The sequence below is a fragment of the Rhinolophus ferrumequinum genome, chromosome 3 (assembly GCF_004115265.2).
Source record: "Rhinolophus ferrumequinum isolate MPI-CBG mRhiFer1 chromosome 3, mRhiFer1_v1.p, whole genome shotgun sequence".
Lineage (NCBI taxonomy): Eukaryota > Metazoa > Chordata > Mammalia > Chiroptera > Rhinolophidae > Rhinolophus > Rhinolophus ferrumequinum.
The window spans coordinates 70,760,308-70,783,698 of NC_046286.1; the positions used below are offsets into that span (position 1 = coordinate 70,760,308).

The 23,391-nt window shown below is 32.4% G+C and overlaps 1 protein-coding gene across 3 annotated transcripts in view; it reads right to left on the minus strand.

The window, feature by feature from the left end:
* The window catches only part of TBC1D32 (TBC1 domain family member 32), a 179,405-nt gene that overhangs the window by 12,451 nt on the left and 143,563 nt on the right, over positions 1–23,391 (minus strand). Inside the window, exons 29-32 of one of the 3 annotated variants that reach the window (XM_033093938.1) lie at positions 16,192–16,261; positions 14,236–14,351; positions 13,297–13,451; positions 5,479–5,616 (exon numbers count right to left, since the gene is read on the minus strand). In XM_033093938.1, coding sequence (XP_032949829.1) covers positions 5,479–5,616; positions 13,297–13,451; positions 14,236–14,351; positions 16,192–16,261 — 479 coding nt within the window. Of the gene's footprint in view, positions 1–5,478; positions 5,620–13,296; positions 13,452–14,235; positions 14,352–16,191; positions 16,262–23,391 lie in introns of all 3 variants that reach the window. The other 2 variants (XM_033093931.1, XM_033093945.1) reach the window with 2 other exon arrangements.

Consider the following 23,391-nt stretch of genomic DNA (forward strand, 5'->3'; position numbering starts at 1 on the left):
CAATTACTTTCCAATATTTTAATTTTCATTATGATTAACAGTTTACCACTGAGGAAATATTTCCCTTATTGATCCTCTCTTCTCCTGCAGTTTTACATTTTAGTGGGGTGGGGAGGAAGGAATAGGAACAGCTACGATGGTTTACTTGAGTTTGTCATAGACACAAAAGATATAGAAATATAAATTTTCCTTTTTTATTCTATCATTTTTGTCCTTTTAAAAATATATTCTTGAATGGTTTCTGAAATTTGTGTTGATATCCCTGATTCAGTCTTTTGGAATGCTGGTTCCACTTTCAACTGCTTTTATTGTTGTATATTACTTTACTAGGGCTCCCATAACAAAGTACCAGAGACTGGGTGACAAGCAACAGAAATTTATCTTCTCATAATTCTTGAGAAGTCCAAATTCAAGGTGTTGGCAGGGCTGGTTTCTTGTGAGGCCTCATTCTTTGGCTTGTAGATGGCAGCGTTCTCTCATAGTTTCACATGGTCTTCCCTCAATACATGTCTGTGTCCAAATTTCCTATTCTTATAAGGACACCAGTCATACTGGATTAGGGTGTCACCCTAACGACCTCACTTTTAAGTCAATTACCCACTTTAAAGACTCTATCTGTATATAATCACATGCTGAAGTACTAGGGGTTAAAACTTCAACATATGAATTTTTGGGGGACATGATACCAGAAGGTATCATTGAAGTTTTGTTTTCCATATATTATTATTCATGTCAACCATTAACCTTTTAATTTCAGCCATTATGGGCATATCTTTTCATCTCACCTCCAGGTCATATTTCCTATTTTGTTATTGATAATGCCAACTATATGACCAAATGTTTTCTTCTGCTTTTTATTATAATTCTGTTCTCAGTATATATATGGAATATCTTATACTGCGAACAGAATTTTATATATATATAACAGTACATGAACCCGACCTATCACAGCTTCGAAATTTTGATTGGTTGATATGTCCACAGTCCATTTGCCTCTATAGGCTCCTCTCTTTAAAATTTTTAAGATAAAATACATTGTAAGGGGCTATACATTATGTCTGTGTTTATTTTAAAACACATTCAAAGTCTCAGTTATCAACAGAATCAACATAACTTTTCATTTCACTTATCAGACAAGAAAATCTCAGAATAATACCAACACTACCACAAGCAATACGATTACCTAAAACACACAGTAGTTTTGCTGTTCTCTTTGTCTTTAGATGACACATCACTAAGTATGTACAGTCAAATGACAGTGTTTTAAAGTGCTTTTCATGAGGTTACACCATTTGGTTCATTTGATTCAGTTTGACTGTATTTTTAGGGACCAAATTTATTTAGTTGGTTATTTATATATATTTATTTGTATTACTATAAAAAATATTGAAATGATTCCAAAGTAAAAATACAAAGCAAAGTATATTCCCTGGCTCTCTGGCCCATTCCTTCCCTATCCTTAAAAGCAATGATTTTTTAAAAAAATGGTGCATTCTTTGATGTTAATATAAGCATGTTTATATAAATTTGTACCCCATCCTTTCTTATATAAATGGTAACATACTAAACACTTTTTCTTCACCTTCTTCTCAGTTAACAAAACGATCCCATATATCCTTCCATGGCAACATACAGCGATATTTCTCATTCTTTTTACAATTACATAGTATTCCACTGTGGATAAACCATAATTTATTCAATCAAACTCCTGTTCACAGACATCTGTACATGAAGACTACTTCCAGTCTTTTAATACTATAAACAATGCTATAAGAACACACCTGTGTGTATGTATTTTCAAAATTTTGCCAATCTCTTGGAAAGATTTCCTTAAGTGGCATTGTGGGGTGAAAGGGTAAATACATGCAAATGTGATTTTGCCACAAATTGCCAAATTCCCTCTTACAAGTCTCGAAAATATACAATGTTTTTAAAACCAACCAGTTGAGTCCTTATACTCATTGAAAAAATATTATTAAGTAGTTTATGAAATGGTATACAAAGAAAGTGTATAGATTCGCAGCCTTAACATTCTGCTTTTCATTTGTATAATTTTACATTTTCAAAAAGAACTGTCAAAAAATATGAAATGAAAAAACAGTTTTCTATAGTTCTGCTTTTATGGTAGTGGTTGTGGTGGGGACCGGGCAAAAAGGAAAAAAAAAACAAGAGGTGTTTCTAGAGTATATTCAGAGGATTATCCTTGTTAGCCCACGGGTACACAGTATCACTTGCTTACATAGTATTAGGTTGGCACAAAAGTAGTTGTAGTATAAAAGGTTAAAAATTGCAAAAACTGCAATTACTTTTGCACCAACCTAATACAATAATCAGTGATATGATGTCTCCAAGGAATTACAAGAGATAAATAATTAAAGACACATGGTACTTCTTAAACCAGGAAAGCTAATAAAAATACTATAAGAAAAAATTTTTAACAAAGGTAAAACGGTCAAAAAGTTAATAAAACATATGATTTTTTTTTGTTCATTTAAAAAGAAAGTATATTTGAATTTCTATTTCCTTCCCAATCTCAATTATTCTTAAAATAAACTCTAATCAACAAATATATATTTCTAACTACACAATTTTTTGTGTTCTAGTTGAGCTTATTATTTTTACTAAAGAGAGCTCTCTATTTTATTTAGCAACCTGCCCAGAAATCCTTCATTAATCACCATTCCTAATCCCTTAGTGTCAACTTCAAAAAGCACTGCTTCTAATTAGATCAGAATGAATAAGCTTTGAAATACAAAATTTGTACCCAAATAATTACTTAACCACATATACCCATTTAATTACTTAAAAGTAGTTTTCATATTTTATAATTAGCAATAAAATGGCAAATAATATCAACAAAGCAATGGTATATATCCAGACACAAAATCATTAACTCACAAAGGAAGCCATTAAAAAGGCATTTTGACATTAGATAATTTAAGAAACACAGTAACATTATTGCTCAGAAATAATGCAGTGGTTTTTACTAGGTAAATCTGCTTGTTACATGCAAGCACTTTCCAACTGATCAAGATATATGAAACTGATAAAGAGATGCCAAAATGTTAGATACCAGATTGATACAGGGGGGGCCCCCGAGGCACTGCAAGTTTTCCCACAGTCTTTGTTATTCATTTTTAAGTTAAAAGATATATGTTAGGCACTAGTAAATGATTGGCGGTATTAAACAACATACATTGTATTCATCAAGACTAGAATGGCAAAAAGGAACTTTCAGGAACCTACTGCTCCCTGGCTTGGATTTTCAGAAGAATGGAAAGAATGGAATGTTGAACTTAAATATGTAACTACTTCCAACCAGAATTAAACATTTTGTGATTCAAAATCCCCAAAAGTGTTTTAGGTACATATATAGTAAGAGCTAGAATTGGCTGAGGAAGTCTTCCTTTCCACTACATGCAATTCCTTGCTATATTTAGACTCCTTATTAACTTCAGGAAACGTAAAACTCAACAGGTGGAGTCACCTGATGCATTAATTTAATAAATGACAAAAGGGTACTTCAAAGTAAGGATAAAAGCACATGTCATAATGTTAAGAACTACTGTCTGCTCAAAAGGAAAAGGTTTCCTGTATGACAAATCCAAGGGAATGAAGAAATTTATCAGGATGTCACATTAACAGGTCAAATAAACGCTAAGGTCAAGACAATCTTAACCATAAAGGAACTTGACAAAATTCAACATTTTCACTTGATTAAAAGAAAGGCAACAAAATTTAATATTTTACATAGTCTAGAGAAGGATTCTTCCATAGCATGATAGGAAGTAATTCTCTCCACTAGTTACTACTTAATGGTAAAATGCTGAATGCTTTCCCAGTAATTCAAGTCCAAAACAAATAAGCCATTATTATTTAGAATTACTCTGGAAAATTTATATAATTTAGTGAAAAATGAAGCAGAAATGAAATACATTAGAAAGTTGGAGGAAAACATACAAACCTAGAAAAAAATGCATAACTTAATGAATGTAAAAAACTAATGACTTTATTATTAACAATAACCAAAGAGAAAATAAACTTGAAAAAGAGATCTCAAGCTACACTACACTAATTAAATGAGAAATGAATAAGTATATGGAAAAATCTATACTACAATTAGTAAAACATAGTACAAAGAAAATAAATGAAAAAAAACTTACTATGTTTCTAGATAAGGAGGTTGTTAAAAACATAATTCTTCTCAAACTAATTTATAGTTTAACATAATAGCAATCTAAATTTCATCTAAATTCAAAAATGCCCAATTTGAACTGTGCAAAATCACCTTAAAGTACACATAAATAAAAACAGCTAAATTAACTTTTTTTTTAGGGGGAATTAGGAAGCAAATGATAGGCTTACTCTTACCCAACACTAAGACATCATATAAATCTACAATAAATAAAATACAACAGTAAATAATACAATGGTAAATAAATAAAAAGTAAATAGTCAATTAATTACAATAGTAAATAAATAAAATATGTACCTCAGGAATTGATTTGGATAGTGAAGGTTACTTTTAAAGAATATGTACAATCAACAGGAATCACACTAAGACATGTGGGCAATTAATAAGAAGGTTCAACTAGTTAAAACCAGAATTCTAGTCAACCATCTAATGTTAAAAAAAAAAAATGAAACAGAAATTTTAAAAGAGGAACAATTTTCACCTATTAACTTAGTGATTACTTTTGAAGAAGCCAAATACCCAGTCCTGAAACAGAGATACTCTCTTCATTTCTGTTAGAAGAGTAAAATCAAAGCAATTTGATAACATGCATCAAGGGCCTTAAAAGTGTTCAAATCTTTTGATCAAATATTTCTACCTTCCGGGATTATGATCTAAAGATTTAAACCTAAAAATAGAAAACCAGGTTTAAGTTTTAAAATATTAATTTTAGTCTGATTGTAACATCATGAAAAAACAATCCACACCTCCACCAATGAAGGACTGGCCATGCATACGAGGGAGCCATCCTGTGGTTATTGCGTGTGACCAGAGGAAGAAATCCAGGTCCTAGAAAAATCATTAAGCCGTCCCAGATCCCAACAACAGAAACAGAGTGCTAGGCTGTCTTGTTAGATAACATACAGTATCTCACATACCAGATACTCAGTGTTGATAAGAATCCTTGCCCTAAATGACTTAATCCTTAAGTTAGCCTTATGAAGCAGATATTATATCCATTAAAAAGCCTATATGTCATAGACTTTCAGAACATCTATACCTTTTAATAGCTGAATCTTAATTTGAATTCTGTGAATGCCAGGGATCTACTATAAAGTAAACCTATATATTATAATAGACCTAAGGAGAAAAAGCCAGTTTAGGGATTTAAACACAAAGGTATAAATAATTACAAAAATGATTTTATTAATTTAAATGTATTTCCTATATTTGATGAGAATGTAATTTTCTTTAAAGATCCTGAGATCTGCGATTTGAAGAAATACTACTCTGTAATGCATTACCTGTGATGGTGCAAAACCAGACATATGAAAAGCTGAAAACACAAGTGGCACCTCTGCTTTCAGTAGCATTTCAATATAGTGAGTGCTGCAAAAATATACTGGATGGATGCCGGTTTCTATAGTGTCAACATGTAGGTACTGCTACATAAAAGAAAGAAATTGAGAATTAATGAATATGCAGCTAATTTAAAGTAATCAAACATCTAAATCTTTTGCTTTGAATTTCTACTTCAAAATTAATGTGGTGGCATAAGAAGTTATGCAAATATTATACTTATGCCAATTTAAAAGTCAGAATGTTAAGCACTTGTAGAAAGCATAAATCTCAATAAAGACAATATGATATACTTTCCAAGACACAGGAAAAAGAGCAAACACTAATTTTGGCAACTTCAATCCCCTATAGAATGATGGGGATGGGTGTTGTATAAAAGAATAAATACATCAGTGTGTACATGAGCAATAAATGCTTTACTTTGTAATGCTAAGGGTATTTCAGTATGTTATTATCCTTGGCTTTGGCCAATGATTCCATAATGCTAAAAAGTTTTAGTTTGTTAGCTCTTAGGGATATTTGTCTAGTTTCCTTGTTCTAAGTTCATGTTAACCCCAACATAAACTTGAGTTACTAATAACTGAAATTGGTCATGCCATAAAAAATTCATCACTAAGACTAGGCAAAAGTATGTAACGATTCACATCAAAGTTCTCAGGCCAACTATATATATATAATATATATATATATATATATATATATTATATATATATAAACAGGTAATTCCTAGAGTTACACTTTTAACTCATAAGCATAAATAATATAGATACAGAATAACAGAGATACATAAATTTATATAGATACAGAATTAGTACTACCCATGTATAATGTGCATCCTTGTTTTTCCCTCACAAATGGGGAAAAAAGTGTACATTATACAAGGCAAAATACGTGTTCATAAAAATAAGTACAGATTTACATTACTGATTTTTGTATTTTATATTTATATGTATATTTATATATGTGTGGATATATAAACACATACTGTAGCTTGTCATGTATAATGTGCACTATTTTGCCAACATTTGGGGAAAATAAGGATGTATATTATACATGGGTAGTACTATTTCTGTATCTACATAAATGTTTTTAATTCTTTTATTTATGCTTGTGAGTTAAAAGTGTGACTCTAGAAATCAATAACAATATCCGTATGCAGAATAATACGTGGGAATACAATAATTTATTTTGTTGAACTTACAAGGAACTTGCAAAAATGAAGAAAGAGTTCTTGGCCTTCTATGATGTGTAAATGTTGTAAATTTGTTACTGGTACATAAAATTTCTTGTACCATAATGTGTTAAAAAATTAATGCTAAATTCTTTTATAATACAAAAAACAAGTACCTACATGTAAACAAATAAAAATGTGAATTAAAATGAAAGATTTTTTCCTGAAAGTTTGGGCCAAAAATGTGGGTGCACATTATACACAGCAAAATACAGTATTTACAAACTTGCCTATTCCAGCAATTTCTTCATAAAGTTGGTTTTTTCAATCTAGCTCTTAGATACAATTTATCAGCATGAATGTCTATAATGTTTTAATGAGTGTTATTGTAAATCCAACATCTAACCACAGATAACTTTTTTTTAAAACACAGAATAAATTTGAAGATATAATTTTGTGGCAGGAAAAACTCTTAGACTAGCAATTACATCCTACAGACGTATAATAAAAACTGATACTGAATTGGATCTTCAAATTAGATCTGAAGAATACATAATTAAGAAAGTTTTATACAAGCATTTCTGTTCTTAGATTTACTGGGCAACTCCTATTTTTAAAACTTTTTAATAAAAGAAGACTAATACTTTTAAATTAAAACAAATCAAACATGTATAAAAATTAGATAAGAGTTAAAATAAGGAGGATTTCTTTCAAATTTGAAAAGCTAAGCTGCTTTTAAGGACTTAGGTTCAAGTTATATACTAAAATTTCTGAAATTAGAGTTGATTTATTAGTTTTCCTGTTTTATCATTCATCATCATAACTGATGATTTACCATTTCACATTGCAGAAATATGTATTTGGAGGAGTAGAAACGTTGTAGAAAAATATATTTTATAACAGGTTCTCAGGAAGATACTTCACAGTACACACAAAAAACATTAATTCTCTATATTGATGACAAGACATACATAACATATTAAGTGGACATCTTGTAGTCAACTTCAGATGGATGTCTAGGACCAAAAAATAACCTTTCCATTGAGTAGTTAAAAATAATAATATGAGCAGTATAAGAATTAGTATCTTTTATCTTCCTTTATAAAATTCACGTGTTCCACTAATAACTGTAGAGTAAAATTACTGAATTTAATAAGCATATATAAAAGCAAAAAATGTTAACTTATATATCTATTTTAATTTTCAGTGCAAACTTAGGTAACAGTTTTCTGAATACATGTACAATAGTGTAAGAATTGTCTGCATAGAAAATAATTCTTATACAGTATCTGTCTATGTTGCACTGAAAATAACATATTTAGAGCTGGTCTGTTAAGAGATGGTGGCAATAGACTAATTAATTATATTCCCAAAGAAAACAAGCCATTATCATGTAATGGATTCTCAAAGATAAGGTAAGAATTCCTCTACTCTTAGGGATTATACTCTGTTGGAAGAAATTACGCCCATACTTACTGGTAACCAACACAAGCTCCTAGCACCAAACCTTGCATAGAGTAGTTACTCAACAAATTACTGACTGAATGATAAGAAAATTTGCTAACAATTGCATACAGTAATCACAGTAAACTCACTTATAATGAAGTTTTATTAATTGGTCTATTAATTGCCATTTCATAATTCTAATTTATAGTAAACAGTGTTCATAAAGCCAGATTGACGATCGCTCTGAGCCACATGAATCCAACAGAGTCGGCTGAATCATCAAATTACAAATTATGTTTGCTATACTTTTAATGTTTTCATATATTTTGCTTAGTCACAACTCTCCAAAAGGATGGTAATTCTTAATAAAGGTAACTCCAAATAAAATCCAGAATATCGGATTAAGTAAAACACATGTAGAATAACAGCCTTTACTATATCACCTAAACAATATGTAAACTATGCTAAAATTGTGAAAAAAAGTATCAGTAATTTTGACTTGGGACATGCTAGAAGGTGGCAAAATATGAAACAAGGACTTCATAAAATAATGAACACTCAGAATATTTTACTTTAATGATTACAAATAAAGATACGTGCTTTAAAAAAATGAAACATAGAAATATTTTTTTTTAGTTTTTTCTTCCACTATAGATAGCTCTGATGAGTTATTAATATTTTATTTCTGACACTAAGAAAAATCTAGTTCTATGTGGCTACAGAAATTAAACAGAAAGACCCAATTAGAGACAAATGCTCCAAGCCAATACAAACTGAGCCAGTCCAGTCCAGTCCAGTCCAGTCCTCTACTCAGGGGACCTGTGGGCAGCGGACGGACCAGCTTTGTGACAACACTGCAGTGAACCTGTGCAGCATGTGCCTCATGCAGAGACGCGTGAACAGAAAACGCCGAAGATATATTTTCTAATTTCATTCTATAAAACATAAATCTTTCTCCTCTCAGGGGAAAAAAAATGCATAAGAAAATGGAATCTTCAAATATAAATATAAGATGTAACGTGACGCATCAGAAAAGTAGGGGTTTTGACACTACTCTTTCCTCCTACAAGTGATTGGTGACATGAGTTAGTAGTGCTGATGTGCTACGAGTGGGTCACAAATGTGACGTGACAAGCTGACGATGGTTGCAAAATTTAAATCTAGTAAATGTATAGGTGACAAGAGCAACACAACTTTGTAAACTGGAAAGCAGATGGATGACTTTGCAGGCTTGAAAAAGCTGAATCCGAAGCTAACAGTAAAGAAAGCTGAAATCCAACCAAATTTACCCTGAAAAATCCTCAAAAGCCTCAGGAATCTCTGGAAGTGGGAATAAAGATGAAGGGGCTAAAATAAGAAACACTGGATGAACCTTTGGGCATCTGACCTCTCCTACCACCTGGGCAGAAGTCTAAGATTTTATTTCCTAGAAAGGATAAAACAAAGGTCTCTGGCTGTCTGGCTGCAAGGACATAAAGACACCATTAAGGACAGTGGTACCATACCAAAGCAGGGGGATTATACCAAAAAGTAAAAAAAAAAATAAACATTTTTTAAAAAGTGAAAAAAAAATCTAAATGTGTATTTGAATTCTATTAGAATTTTTAACTCTAGCATTTCTATGTTGAATAACTATCATTTTATGAGGAACAAGAGAGAACTGTGTGCATATGTATACATATATATGTATAAATATATGTATATGCACAAATATGTATGTGTGTGTGTGTATATATATATATACACACACACACACACACACACACACATATATAAAATAAACATCCCTGTTGAACTTCCTGTTGACTATGCTAGTTCATTTGAGTATTACTTTTATCATCAATGGACTTTTATGTGTATATTAATAATTTTTCCTCAGATGACCAGAACTGAAACAATTCTTAAAGTAATACTTATTTTTTTTTTTAAATCTTACAGATTTTCCACTCTTCCATTTACAAAAGTAATGTTGAAAATTCTTTTGGTAATGAGTATGGATTTTGAGACCATTCACACATTTTCATATCAAGTATTCTTAAAATAGTTCAATTTAATTTGTTCTCCTTTTTCATGATTTTACAAACAGGGTAGGCATATATGATTCTTACTTTTATTATAATTATTATTATTTGGGATTAGGTATTGCTACATAGAAATATCTGATTACTCCGATTCTTGATGAAATTCCATAAAGTGATTGTTTCATCATTTAGAAAGTATTTTTCCCCTTGAAAACAAATAATGGAAAATATTTAAAACAATACATTAAAGGATATTTCTGGTCTAAATGGCTTCAACGGATACATTTTTCAAATTATTTTTATCTCACATGATAGTCATAGTTTATAAAATTTTGAGAACTTCAAATTAATATTTCATTATTTCCTATACTGCTTATCCTAGGCCAATTTTTTTTTCTTTTTTTATGAGTTTGTTTTTTTGCTTTTTGTTTAGTTTCACATATGAGTGAGATCATATAGTATTTGTCTTTCTCTGTCTGACTTATTTCACTTAGCGTAATGCCTTCAAGGTCAATCCACACTGAGATAAGTGGTAGGATTTCCTCATTTTTATGGCTAAATAATATTCCACTATATATATTCCAGTACACACAAACGCGCACAACTTCTTTATCCATTCATCCATTGATGAACACTTAGGTTGTTTCCCTGTCTTGACTATTGTAAATAATGCTGCTTGAATATAGGGGTGTAACTATCTTTTCAAGTTAGTGTTTTTTGTTTCCTTTAGATATATTCCCGGAAGTGAAGTTGCTGGAGCATATGGTAGTCTACTTTTAATTCTTCGAGGCTCCTCCATACTGTTTTCCATAGTGGCTGTACCAAACTTACAATATGACCAACAGTGCACAAGGGTTCCCTTTTCTCCACATCCCGTCTTAGGCCAATTTTTAAACCTTTTTTGTTTCAATTTGTTTATAACATTCTTAAGAATGCAGAGGATCTAATCTTTTCAATATCTTTCTAAAGTAACATGAGCCTTAATAGCCCATACATATTTCTATTTAAATATTAATTCACAAATTCAACATATTTATTAATTATTATGGGTCATAGCTTGGGACACATCAATGAACAAAACAGAAAACCCTGCCCTCAGAGAGCTTACATTTAAGTGTATTAAGAATGAATAAATACATAAATTAAGCAACATATTAGGAATTGATGTAGGTTATGGAACAAATGGAAAAATTAGACCAGGATAATGAGGTTGGGAATATGGGACTAGGGGGACAGGTTGAAGCGTTTTTGAGATTGATTACAATAACGTGAGATGGAGCTAAAGAAGGTGGACAAGTTTGTGCTATTAATAGCTAAAGTTAAAGTATCTCACCACACTGTAGATATGCTTACTTTATTAACCTGCATAAAAACTGCTAGTGCAACGTTTAAAACTAATGGATCAACGAAAATAGAAAACAGACCTCTTTTAAAAAAATTATTAAGACTTACTGAATGCAATAACAAGTCAAGTGGCATAGAAAAATAGCAAATCCAAAAGATTATTAAATAAAAAACACTTATACTGTGTAGTGGTGACTGCACAATCATTAGTAAGTACATTTTGATAACAGTTCTAGATAGAATCCCTAAAGAGAAATCTTAGCAGAATGCTATTTGTTTCATAAAGAAGCACTAAAACAAACTATTGGTAATGAAATACTCAACTAGGTATATTTCTACTTGAAAAGAAAAAAATGACACTAAGGAACGAACTGCGTAAATCTTCACCGATGTCATAGTTGCACCACCTGAAAGGTGTCAAGGCTTTGTAACAAGAGTTCATTCTAAAATCCTAAATTACGTATCACTCCATTCAATTCACAGATCTATATTCTGTACTAAACGATGCTATCAAAATAAAATCCAAGCTGCTGGAGTCAGGCCTGGTTTCAGTTTTATAAGAAGAAATGCCATTGTAATACAACATCACTGTTAGGTTAAAAATAATGTATTATGAAAAAAGTTTACAGATTCAAAGCAGAAATGCACCTTTAAAAAATTATGATTAAAAACAGTTAATTGGTGATATTTGACAGTGTTACGATCTGAATACTGAAGTAGAATAGTTAACACTAGTGGAATGTAGGCATCATTTAAGAATACTTGATAAGAAAATGTGTGGATTCAAAATCCATATTCATTATCAAGAATTTTTAAAATTACATTTCTAAATGAAAGAGTGGAAAATCTGTAAGATTTTAAAAATTTTATGTACAATTAAAATAATTGTTCAAGTTTTGGTTATCAGAGGGAAAAATAGTTTCATTGATTAGAAAATCTTCTTGAGGAACTGAATATAGCTACTTCAACTATAAAGTCATAAATTTTCAGTATTTACTGCTTTAATGCTTTGCTTTTATTTTCCTTATCAATAATGTAAACCGAAAAAACATATGTTAAATGTTTTCATTTACTTTCATATAGATACTCTCTGGCCCCCTTAACTTATGCTTGGGTGCCAATGATTCTATTGTCCGTGTGCAACATGTCATGGAAAAGGTTTGGGAAGCAATAGCATAGATTATATAGTAGACAGTTTCCCCAAGTTGGAGATCTTAAATGGCGTTAAGTAAATAAGTAAAACAAAATACAGAAACATTAGTTGAGGGATACATTTACCTCTAAACTAAAATCTGAGATCTCATGGGACTAGTAAAATCTTTAAAAATACACTATAATCCTTTGATCAAAACTCATCATAGATTTCCAAAATGTATATAAAATGTGTTTTTTCTCTATAGAATATGGTTACAATTTTAACTTAATTATTTTCTTATACTGTAATTTTACTAAGAAATTCTAACAAAGCAAAAAAAATGCATTCAATAGTTCTCTTTTCATACGTAGAATTTTATAATTTACTAAATGACAAGTTTAAAATTTAATAATATATCTACTACCATTAATCTTTCATTCAGTTATCATTAGGTAAGACTCCAAGTATTTGAGAAAATGTCAAATCTATATCTTCAAAGAAAATCAGTTAAAAGCATTCAGGTAGAAAATGGATATAAATTAATACAGAGTCCTCTACAAATAAAATAATAAGATCCCAATGAATTTAAAGAGGATTTGTCTTAAAATTTAAAACACTCCTTTAAAAAAAGACTAAAGAGTCTTACAGAAATATGTAGCCTTGGCAACCAAAGGAAAGCAGAGGTCAGAAGCCTGGAGAACTGCTGAAGAAATTGGAATGTTTTCTCTTTGTTCCCCAACATTATCATGAACAAAGAAGATACAAACCAGTCATGGCCAGCATAACTCCCCTGCAGGCAGATTGAAAAGCACAGTTAAGGAACTTTTACAATATTTATCTTATAAAATGAAATATTGACAACTCCATAAATATTCATTTCCAGGCTCTCTATGAGGAAAAATGTAGTGATGATACTTAGTCTTCATTTTGTCTTTAACCAATTTACAAGCTATTGATACAAAACTAAATTTTAGTAATAAAAAAGTTACACAGTAACTGTTTTAATGTAATATTTGCTTAATTGTCTATTGGAGGCCAATGGCACTAGCAACTAGAGAAAAAACTGCTTTATAGAAACACACTTGTTCAAATCATTAACATGATAGTACCATCCTTTGTCTAGTTCAGATTATCTGCTAAATTACTAGCATAAACGCATTTTAAAAAATCCATACTTTTAGACTCAATAATGCAGTTTGTATACATTTTTTAAGTCAAATCCTAGTTCTGATAACCAATTCAAATAAAATAATAGATGTTTTATTCTTATTCTAGAATATTACCACATCAGAATATTATTTTTCTAGATTAACTAAACCTATTTTCAAAACTTCCTTATATATGTCTGAAAATACATTCTAATATTCTAATAACTTTATTCAGTTTACTATTCAATAAAATCGAATTTAATAACTACTACTCAATAAAATGCATATTTAAAATACAGAATAAATACTATAAAGACATATCATAACAAATAAATCACTAATATCATTTTAGTTAAAGTATCATTTTATTACAAAAGTGTTAAGGTACCCCCATCAAAGAATTATGAAAAATATATGAGGAATGTCAAAAAGGATATGAAGAGAAGATTTTACGGGAGATTGCTGCTGTTTCAGGAATCTCTCACAGTGCTTTAAAACCCAGCTAAGATCGTTTTCTGCACCATCTTTTAACAGGTTGAGGAACTTGCCATACCTACATTAAAAACCCACAAAACATACAAAATGGAAAACATCAGTCTCTGTATTGTAAATTTGTTTTCAAATTTCTCCTTTCGTCAAACTACGCTATATAGAGCACTTAGGAAAAATTAAAACTCAATATAATTATTGATAATTATGATATTTCTAGCGGTATTCATCTGGTAAACCCTGGTAACTTGAAAGGAAAATAAAACAGTAATGAGAGAAGACAATGTAGATACCATAGATCCACAAGTAGAATATAAACATTTTTCTCCTGAACTTACTGTAAAATAAGGGATGGTTGCAGGTTAGATTGACAGAATGTTAAATCTAGAAGCAATTTTAGAGTTCATTTAGTTCAAAGATTCTAAAAGGGGATGGCACTTCCCCCTGGAGCCAACAGGGAAATTTATGGGAGCTTTTTTATTGTCATAGTAACTGGGGGCATTACCGGTATGTGGTGAGTGAGGGCAAGGAGGTTAGATACGGGACAGTCCTGTACAATAATAACTTCAAATGCCCCACCTGTTATTTGTGTGGATGAAAAAGCTACTCATAATGATCTGAGACTAATTCTGTTTTATATAAAATCATAAAATGTTCCTTCTATATTTTTTATACGCACTGCATGCATCTAAAATGTTCTTTCTATATTTTTTATACACACTGCATGCAACTAGGTGTAAATCAGGGAAAGACAGTTCTTTGTTTTGTTTGAAGCCTTACTGAGACTTGTTCACCACTGTGGAAAGTCACATTGCCAGTGGCAACTCTCTTACAGTATTTGAAGCACCAAAAAAAAATGAGTCTCTATTTGTAGCTGCCAGAGTCACGATGACTTTATATGAAGGCCAGCTATGTCTTACATGCTAGTCGCCCACAAACATTTTTTATTTTTTTAATTAAAGTTTATTGGGATGACAATGGTTAGCAAAATTACATAGGTTTCAAGTGTGCAATTATGTAATACATCATCTGTATATCACATTGTGTATTCACCACCCAGAGTCAGTCACAAACAGTTCATTATAAATCATTTTCCATTTATTTCTTACTAAGACATTATATTGAATTTAAAAAAAAAACAACAACGTTGTGACTAGCCTGCTTATATTATCTATGGATACCATTTCAGAATAGAAATAGGACATTTAAAATAAAAAGCATGTATACGGTCACAAAACACAATCACTGCATTATATGCCCTACGTGATAAAGGTGGATAAGCAAGAATTAGGACCATAGTTTTTATTATAATGCTACAAATTTATAAAAATACTCAGTCTTTTTAACATCTTTCTCATGTTATCTTTTAAAACTTGATTCTGATTCTTCAGAAAGGGCTTATCAAGAACCCCATTTAAAGAGCAAGAATGGTGGTGGTGGTGGCGGTGGTGGGCGGGGTGTTGAGTTCACAATCCTTAACTCCCAGTCTGCTGTTTAGCTTGTCCATTTCTTTTGAAAATTACAACTTGAGCACTAAAAATTCAAACTACAATAAATGGTTTATTCATTTAAACTTCTACATCTATTCTTATGGTACTTTTGTGCACATCACTGCAGTTTGATAATTTAATTGTATTTTAGAAAAAGGCATGATTGTGTTACCAATGTGCTGATTTTTTCAATGCTATTTTTGGGGGGAAAAAACTTGTTAGTCATAGTAGTTTAAACACACTGTAATTAGACTCTGAAATAATAATGAACCATACTGATTTACCTGCAGAGGTAATTTAATCATGTGCCAATGTCCTCAAAATAAAGGTATTCTTTTCTGAATGACAAACTCTACATTTGAAATATACAAAATAGTTGGTTGTTAAATACTATTAAGCACATATCAGGTATACCTGACAGTCATTTTAATGCCAAGTTGCTGCACAGATGAAAGATTTTCATTCTTCACATTTGCATCAGCAGCTAAAAACAATAGAAAACTGGATTTAAAAATGTATAAAAGTCTGCATAATAATCACATTTTAATGGAAAATTGATGAAAGCAATATTTTTACATATTTGAATGTGAATTTTTGAAGACACTGGTGAATTTGTTCTTTTAAGAGCTTTCAGTTATATTGTCAAAGGAATTATATAATAGGAAACTTTTTACAAATAACTTTTCTCCTATAAAAAGCTTTTTAAAAGCATATTAAATACAAAACAACTAATCATAGTTTTAAAGCAATCGAGTTTTGCTTGGCTCTCAGAACACAAAGGCTGTGCACCCCAAAACAGTGAAGAATATTGTACTTTTGTTAATCAATGCATATATAAGATTTTGAATGACATATAACTATTGCTGTGTACTTCTTAAAGATTTAAACATGCGTGTCAAGAAGGAATAATCAGTATTCTATTTATAATGTACAACTGTGTATGAGGGGGGAGTGAACAAGTTTCTTCCTGCAGGTGGATTTTCTCAGTGAGATAGGAATTGTGATCATCCACCGAAAGAGAAGAGATTGTAAGGTACAGAGGACTATAGGAGAGGTTGAAAGTCTGATTAGTCCTTGAGAACATTGGATGACCAAGCAAAGAGTAAGATTCAAAAGTATCACTAGATAGCACTGAAGACTAGCTGAAACTTTCAATTTGGGGCTGAAGAAACGATAGCGTGCATAGCACACACAATATTAAAGGAGTTGCCCCAAATCATAGTTATTTAGTGATTGAGAGGACCAAAAGCTAAGTTTTCTGAATCCCATATCACAAGTTTTCTTTGCCTCCCATTACACACCGGTGGCATCACATACTATCAACACAATCTATGAAATTCATGGACTCAGTCATTCCTTTTAATTAACATTTCTGATTAAGTGTGGTGTACTATGCCAGGAGCTATGAGGGATAAAAGATAAATCATACATCATGTCCTAAAAGAAATTCCCATGTAGTGTCAGAGATACAATTTGTATATATATAGCTCTGATGTTTTAATGTGCTAAGAGGAATAGGAATCGTACAGATAAAATGTTACGTGAATTCAGCAGTGGGAAAGATTAGGAAGATGTGGCATTTAAACTGAACCTTAAAATATGGGTAGACTTGAGAAAGACAAGAACAAATTAAATATCACTGTTATCAAACACCTATTCTTTGGACCAGCAATAATTCATCTTTTAGAGCTCTTAGAGCTAAGGTAACCTATTTCTAGTTTGCCTAGGATGACTTTCATAGTTTTAGCACAAAAAGTTTCAGGTCTCAGAATCTCTCACAGTCCCAGGCAAACCAGACTGCTTGGTCACCTGCCTAGAGTGGTAATTTCCTTAAAGAACAAGAAAAAGATAGAGATAGAGAGAGAGAGAGAGAGAGAGAGAAAGAGAGAGAAATTGTGCTTTACATATCAAACGAGAAGCAAGGTACGGATGGAAACAGATATGGACTTAGAAATACTTTTTGTATACTGAAATCAAGTAACAGATGGATGGTATGACACGATTCCCTGGAGTCACTATGAGAAGCATAACAAAATAAGCTGTTGAAAAAAAACTCAATCAATGACACCTGTAGGATCCTATTCCCCCCACTTACTTAACAATGCCTAATTCAATCTTAGCCTGAATATTAAACCAACTATTTGAAATAACCAATCATTTTAGTTATAAATATAATAGTCTTAAAACAAAATGAGTTGAACAATTTACTTAATATTGACTGAAATCACTCACTCTGCTGATGCATTCTGTTCTATTTTGTTTGCAAAGCCAGCACATAGAGCAACGGTAGAAGAAATTAAATCTATTCTGCCTGCCACTTAGAATAACGATGTGGAAAAAAATAAATTTTCAGAAGAATAAAGAATTTCTCCCACGGAGGACAAATCCATACTGAGAAACAGTTACTGCTTGGCTGTTCACTGACTCTCCTGAAGACTTTTTGTATCTGCTGCAAAGTCAGAAAACTCTCAATCAGCCAAAGAAATCAACTGACCAGTATACTTTCTTCTACCTCCTTCCTCCCCCAAAGTCAATCTGCAGGTTCTGTTACTTCCTTTTTAACATGTGGTTGTATCTATCCATTTTATTCAGTTTTTACTGATATAAAATTCAATTCCTTGTGACCAAGCTACTATAAGAGTCTCAGTCTCTTGGGGCTGGCCCGGTGGCTCAGGCGGTTAGAGCTCCATGCTCCTAACTCCGAAAGCTGCCGATTCCAGTCCCACATGGGCCAGTGGGCAGCGCCCCCTGCAACTAAGATTGAACACGGCACCTTGAGCTGAGCTGCTGCTGAGCTCCTGAATGACTCAGGTTGGAGTGCGTCCTCTCAACCACAAGGTTGCCGGTTCGACTCCCACAAGGGATGCTGGGCTGCGCCCCTGGCAACTAGCAATGGCAACTGGACCTGGAGCTGAGCTGCGCCCTCCACAACTAAGACGGAAAGGACAACAACTTGACTTGGAAAAAAAAGTCCTGGAAGTACACACTGTTCCCCAATAAAGTCCTGTTTCCCATCCCCAATAAAATCTTTAAAAAAAAAAAAAAAAAGTCTGTCTCTTAAATGGCAGTCAGAGTTCTTTGGGGGAAAAGTATTTCTCTTTCCATGTCTTTAATTATACAATTACGCTTGCCTACAGGAGTCTTCCCCTCTCCCATTTCTTTCCTCTGTAATAGCCCAGGAGACAAGTAGCAGTGCACAGGAAGCTGTGCAGTTCCTGCTTTCTCCTCTAATCTTCCATTATGGCACTCCTCAACAATAATCACTCTTTCCACTAAACACCTCTGGGCACTCACAACAAAACCCCTCTGTGAATGATAACCCAATTCAAATAGCATATTTAAAGACTCTAGCATATTACCTGAAACAAAGTAGCCAGCTGAAAAATGTCAGTTTCCTCTCATTTCTTTATTTTCTACTTTACTATATTCTACAATTTACTTCCTTCATCATCTTAGGTGCATGCCTATTTCCTGTCCTTAAGGAGAGGGTCATTCATATAATATACTTACTTGCAATTGTAGAGCATATTCACAAATATACTCCATGAATGTAAGACAGAAAAGACCATATTTGCTGAAAACCCAGAGAAAGTATAAAAGGTGTTTAACTGTATGTATTAAGTTTAAAAATATTTTAATAGTCAAAAGGTGAAACAACACAATTACTTTTGATATTTTTTCCAATCTTTTGATTAACAACATAAAGAGGAAAGGGATAAAATTAAAATATTTACTACTTTAAAAGGAGGACTTAATTTATTGTTTCAAAGAAGCCCTAGAGTAGTAGAAATCCCCAACTTGCTCCAGGGAATTGAGCCAACAAAATGTTAAAGTTTGTTAAAATGTAGAAAGATACCTGTATGGATTTATAAACTACAAATGTGCAGAACTTTCTCAATTTGTTCTTTCCTCTTTCTTCAAGGGGACAAACATCCAAACTAATTTGATTTTTCCAGATTTGCAAATTTTATAATGGATGGAAATCCTGAGGGAGCTAACAGATGGATGATGATGTTATTCTAATTTCACATACCTTAGGGTTTAGCAAGCTGTCATTTTTAAAAAGACAATCAATTTCTCATTTCAGGAAACATGAAAAAACATTGAATATATCTATCCAGCATTTGCTTTGAAAATCTTTTATATCAAGACACTTTTTTAAGAAATTTATTTAAAGTAAATAAAGTGAAAGTTGGAAACAGCAAACCATTGTTCCGCCAGCCAAAAAAGTAAATGATAAAGGATGATGGTATCTAAAGCCCTGGGAAGAAAACAATACTACCAACAAGTGTAACATATAATAAGAAATATTAAACAATCAACAAGTAGATACCTTGTTTTGGGTTATACTCTAAAATTCCAGGGGATAATTGTTCAAATAGAGGCTTTAAAGAATTTAAATTCACATGCAGGGTTTATCTGCCTAGATACCACATTCAAAAAAACACAATATGTGAGGCTCCCCCTCAGCATAATTCAGAAGTACAACAGAGGGCAGTAAATATGTGCACACTGAGCAATCAGGTTGCTGAGTATTTAGATAAAGCATGCAACATAATGTTAATTTTACATTATCTACAGAATACACAATCCAACAGAAAAATGTGCCAAGGAGAGCTGTAGAAATTGGAGATAATTATGCTAAAGACTGAAGAGATACCCACTCTCCCCATGCAAATCTCCATGATTATCACTTCTCTTACTGATTTCCTTTCTTTTTCATAGAGTTGATCGTTAATACCTGTGTATTTTCCACATACATTTTCAGGTTCATTCACAAAGTCATAATTTTCTTCACAAACGCTTTTCTTCAAAATTATCTTCACAATTTGTTTTCTTTCCTCTTTACCTCAATTTCCGGATTTTCAATGTAATGATTATGCCTACTTCAAGGAGTAGTTACGGTGTTTACTTGTACAATGCACATCAAGTACCTCAGCACACTGTTCAACTCACAAGAAGTGCTCAACAGATATCAATTCCCTACACCTACCTAACTTCTGATTAATGCTACCTTGTATTTTCCTCTCATTTCTTTGTTTCATTTTCTTATGTTCTCTTTTATCCCTTTCCCAAATCTACATAAGATGTCACTATCTGTTAATAATTAAGTATATGTTCATATGTGTATTCTGTAAATATCAATATATTTAGAATCATTATACAAATGTATTGGGGTTAACATACATGCTTATTCAACAATATGTATATTTAATCCAATTAAAAACATATCAAATGCTAAATTAAAGATACAAAGGAGTGTGAGACCTAACGGAATAATTTAAATTAATCACATATAATATAATGAATATTAAAATGGTAAAGTGAACGCAATAGGAGCACAGAAGAGGGGTTTCTGCTTAAGAGGACGAGGGAAGGTGACATACTAGCTTCAATCTTACAGTTGAGTTAAGACATTATCATATGTCCAGACAAATCATGTGTCCTGGGGAAGAAAAAGTTAATCCAGAAAGTAGGAGCAAAGGTCCAGTGACATGAAAGCACAGAATGTGCTTGCGCTAGAAAGACAGGCTGGGCCAGATGGGAAACATACAATTTTTATGAGGATATGACATATAGGGTCTAACTTGAATAAGTAACATATATGAATGATGGTTTCTGTAGCACAGAAGTCATGTCACACTTAGGAGGAAAAAAATGCAATATCCCTTGATGATCTATTATCATGAATCTATATCTAACTGTCTGCTTTTTTCACCATCTCTCTGTTTACCAACTCCCAAGTACTGGATAGTCACATTTGGCAAATTTCAGTTCTGCACTGTACTTCATCCTTTATATAAATAGTTACAAAAATAATCCCCCTGAGGTACATATGAATCAAGTAAAGCTTCTGCTCAGAAATCTTAAATGATTTACACTATTGCATGTTAAAATTAAGATGAACTGACTGACACAGTATATATATAAAGCCTCCCTCCTTCATTCTTTTATCCATTCTTTTATTTGTCCAACATATATTGACACTTATTCTAGGTGCAGAGGATACAAACAATAGGCAAAACATGAAAATTACCCCTACTGCAGTTTACATCAATGTAAACAAGTAGATATTAGTCAGAATATGAGAATGATGTGCCAAACAAACGCAAATTAGTTTTTACACACTAAGCTGATGATTTAATAATTTGTATTTCAGCTAAATTCCACATTCAAATATCCAGCATGTACAAAGCATGTTTAGCTAAATGTGTAGCAAGTATTCAAAAAGTAACATAAAAACAAGCTCCTAAATCTCGTTCTGCAAACCTGTTCCTGTCTCATTCTTCTCCATCACAATGTATGATAATCCCATCCTTCTAGTGGCTCAAATCAATACCTTAGTCTTCTTTGATTCCCCCCTTTCTCTCATACCCACATTCAATCTGTTACCCAATTCTGTTGGTCCCATCTTCAAAATGCACCCAGAATCCAAGTACTTCTCATCATCTCCACTTACATCCTCAACCAAGCCACTACCATTTTCATCTGGATCTTTTCAATACCCTCCTAACTTGTCTCCCAGCTTTAACCATTTGTCCTCCTGAAGTCTTTTCTCAGTACAGCACCCATAGTAATCTTTTAAAAATGTAAATCAGAGCACATTAATCAAATGTTCAAGACCTTGCAATAACTTTCAAAATCCTCTCCTGATTTCCACACCAACAATCTCCCCTCCCCCTAACTTCTTTTTAGCCATACGAGTCTCCTTCCTTGTCACTTGCTGAAATTCCCTCCCCCTGAAAATATCCATATATCTTGCTCCCGCTTCTGCTGGTCTAAACTTTATTTAATATTGTAATCCTCACCCCAAACTAAGCACTCCCTAGCTCCTTTCCCTGTTGTGTATTTCTCATTTACTTAATACCATTTGACATACTGCATCTTTTACTTATTTATCGCCTCTCTTCCCATTAGAAGGTATACTCTATGAAGGCATGATTTTTTTCCTCTCCTTTGTTCAATGCTGTGTCTGAATACTTAGAGAAGTTCTATTACATAAAAGAGGACAGTATCTATTTGTTAAGGTAATGAATGCGTGTGGGCTGAGGGACAGAGGGGTAAATTGGCAGTGCTAATAGTTCTGTGTTCCTGAAAAATAAATGAGGCCTAGAAAGGGATGATACTAGAGAGGAAGAAAGGGAAGACTAATATAAGGCCTTGGTTATCACCATAAGAAGCTTAGATTTTATGCAGTGGTCAATGGTGAGCTTCTAAGGGGTAGAGAAATGAGGGAGTCAGATTTGCGCTTTGAAGGTCACTCTGAAAGCAGCACAAAAAATACCTGAGAAAAGAAATCAGACTCTAGTAAGAGACCCCAGGTGAAGAGGCTGCCGTAATTCCCTAGGCAAGAAGTAATGGTGGCCTGAACTAACAAAGAAGAGTGGAAATCAATATAAGCACATACATTTGAGCTACATTAAGAACACAGAATTAACACGATTTGGGGATTGAGAGGGACATGTAGACTTAAGAGTGTCGATCCTTCTGTGGTTTATGGCTTAGATGGACAATAGATGACTGTATTCCCCACCAAAATACACACAGTAGGAGGAGGATTGTATGTATCACATAAGGTCTGATGAGGTGAGGGCCCTGTTGGACATTTAGAGT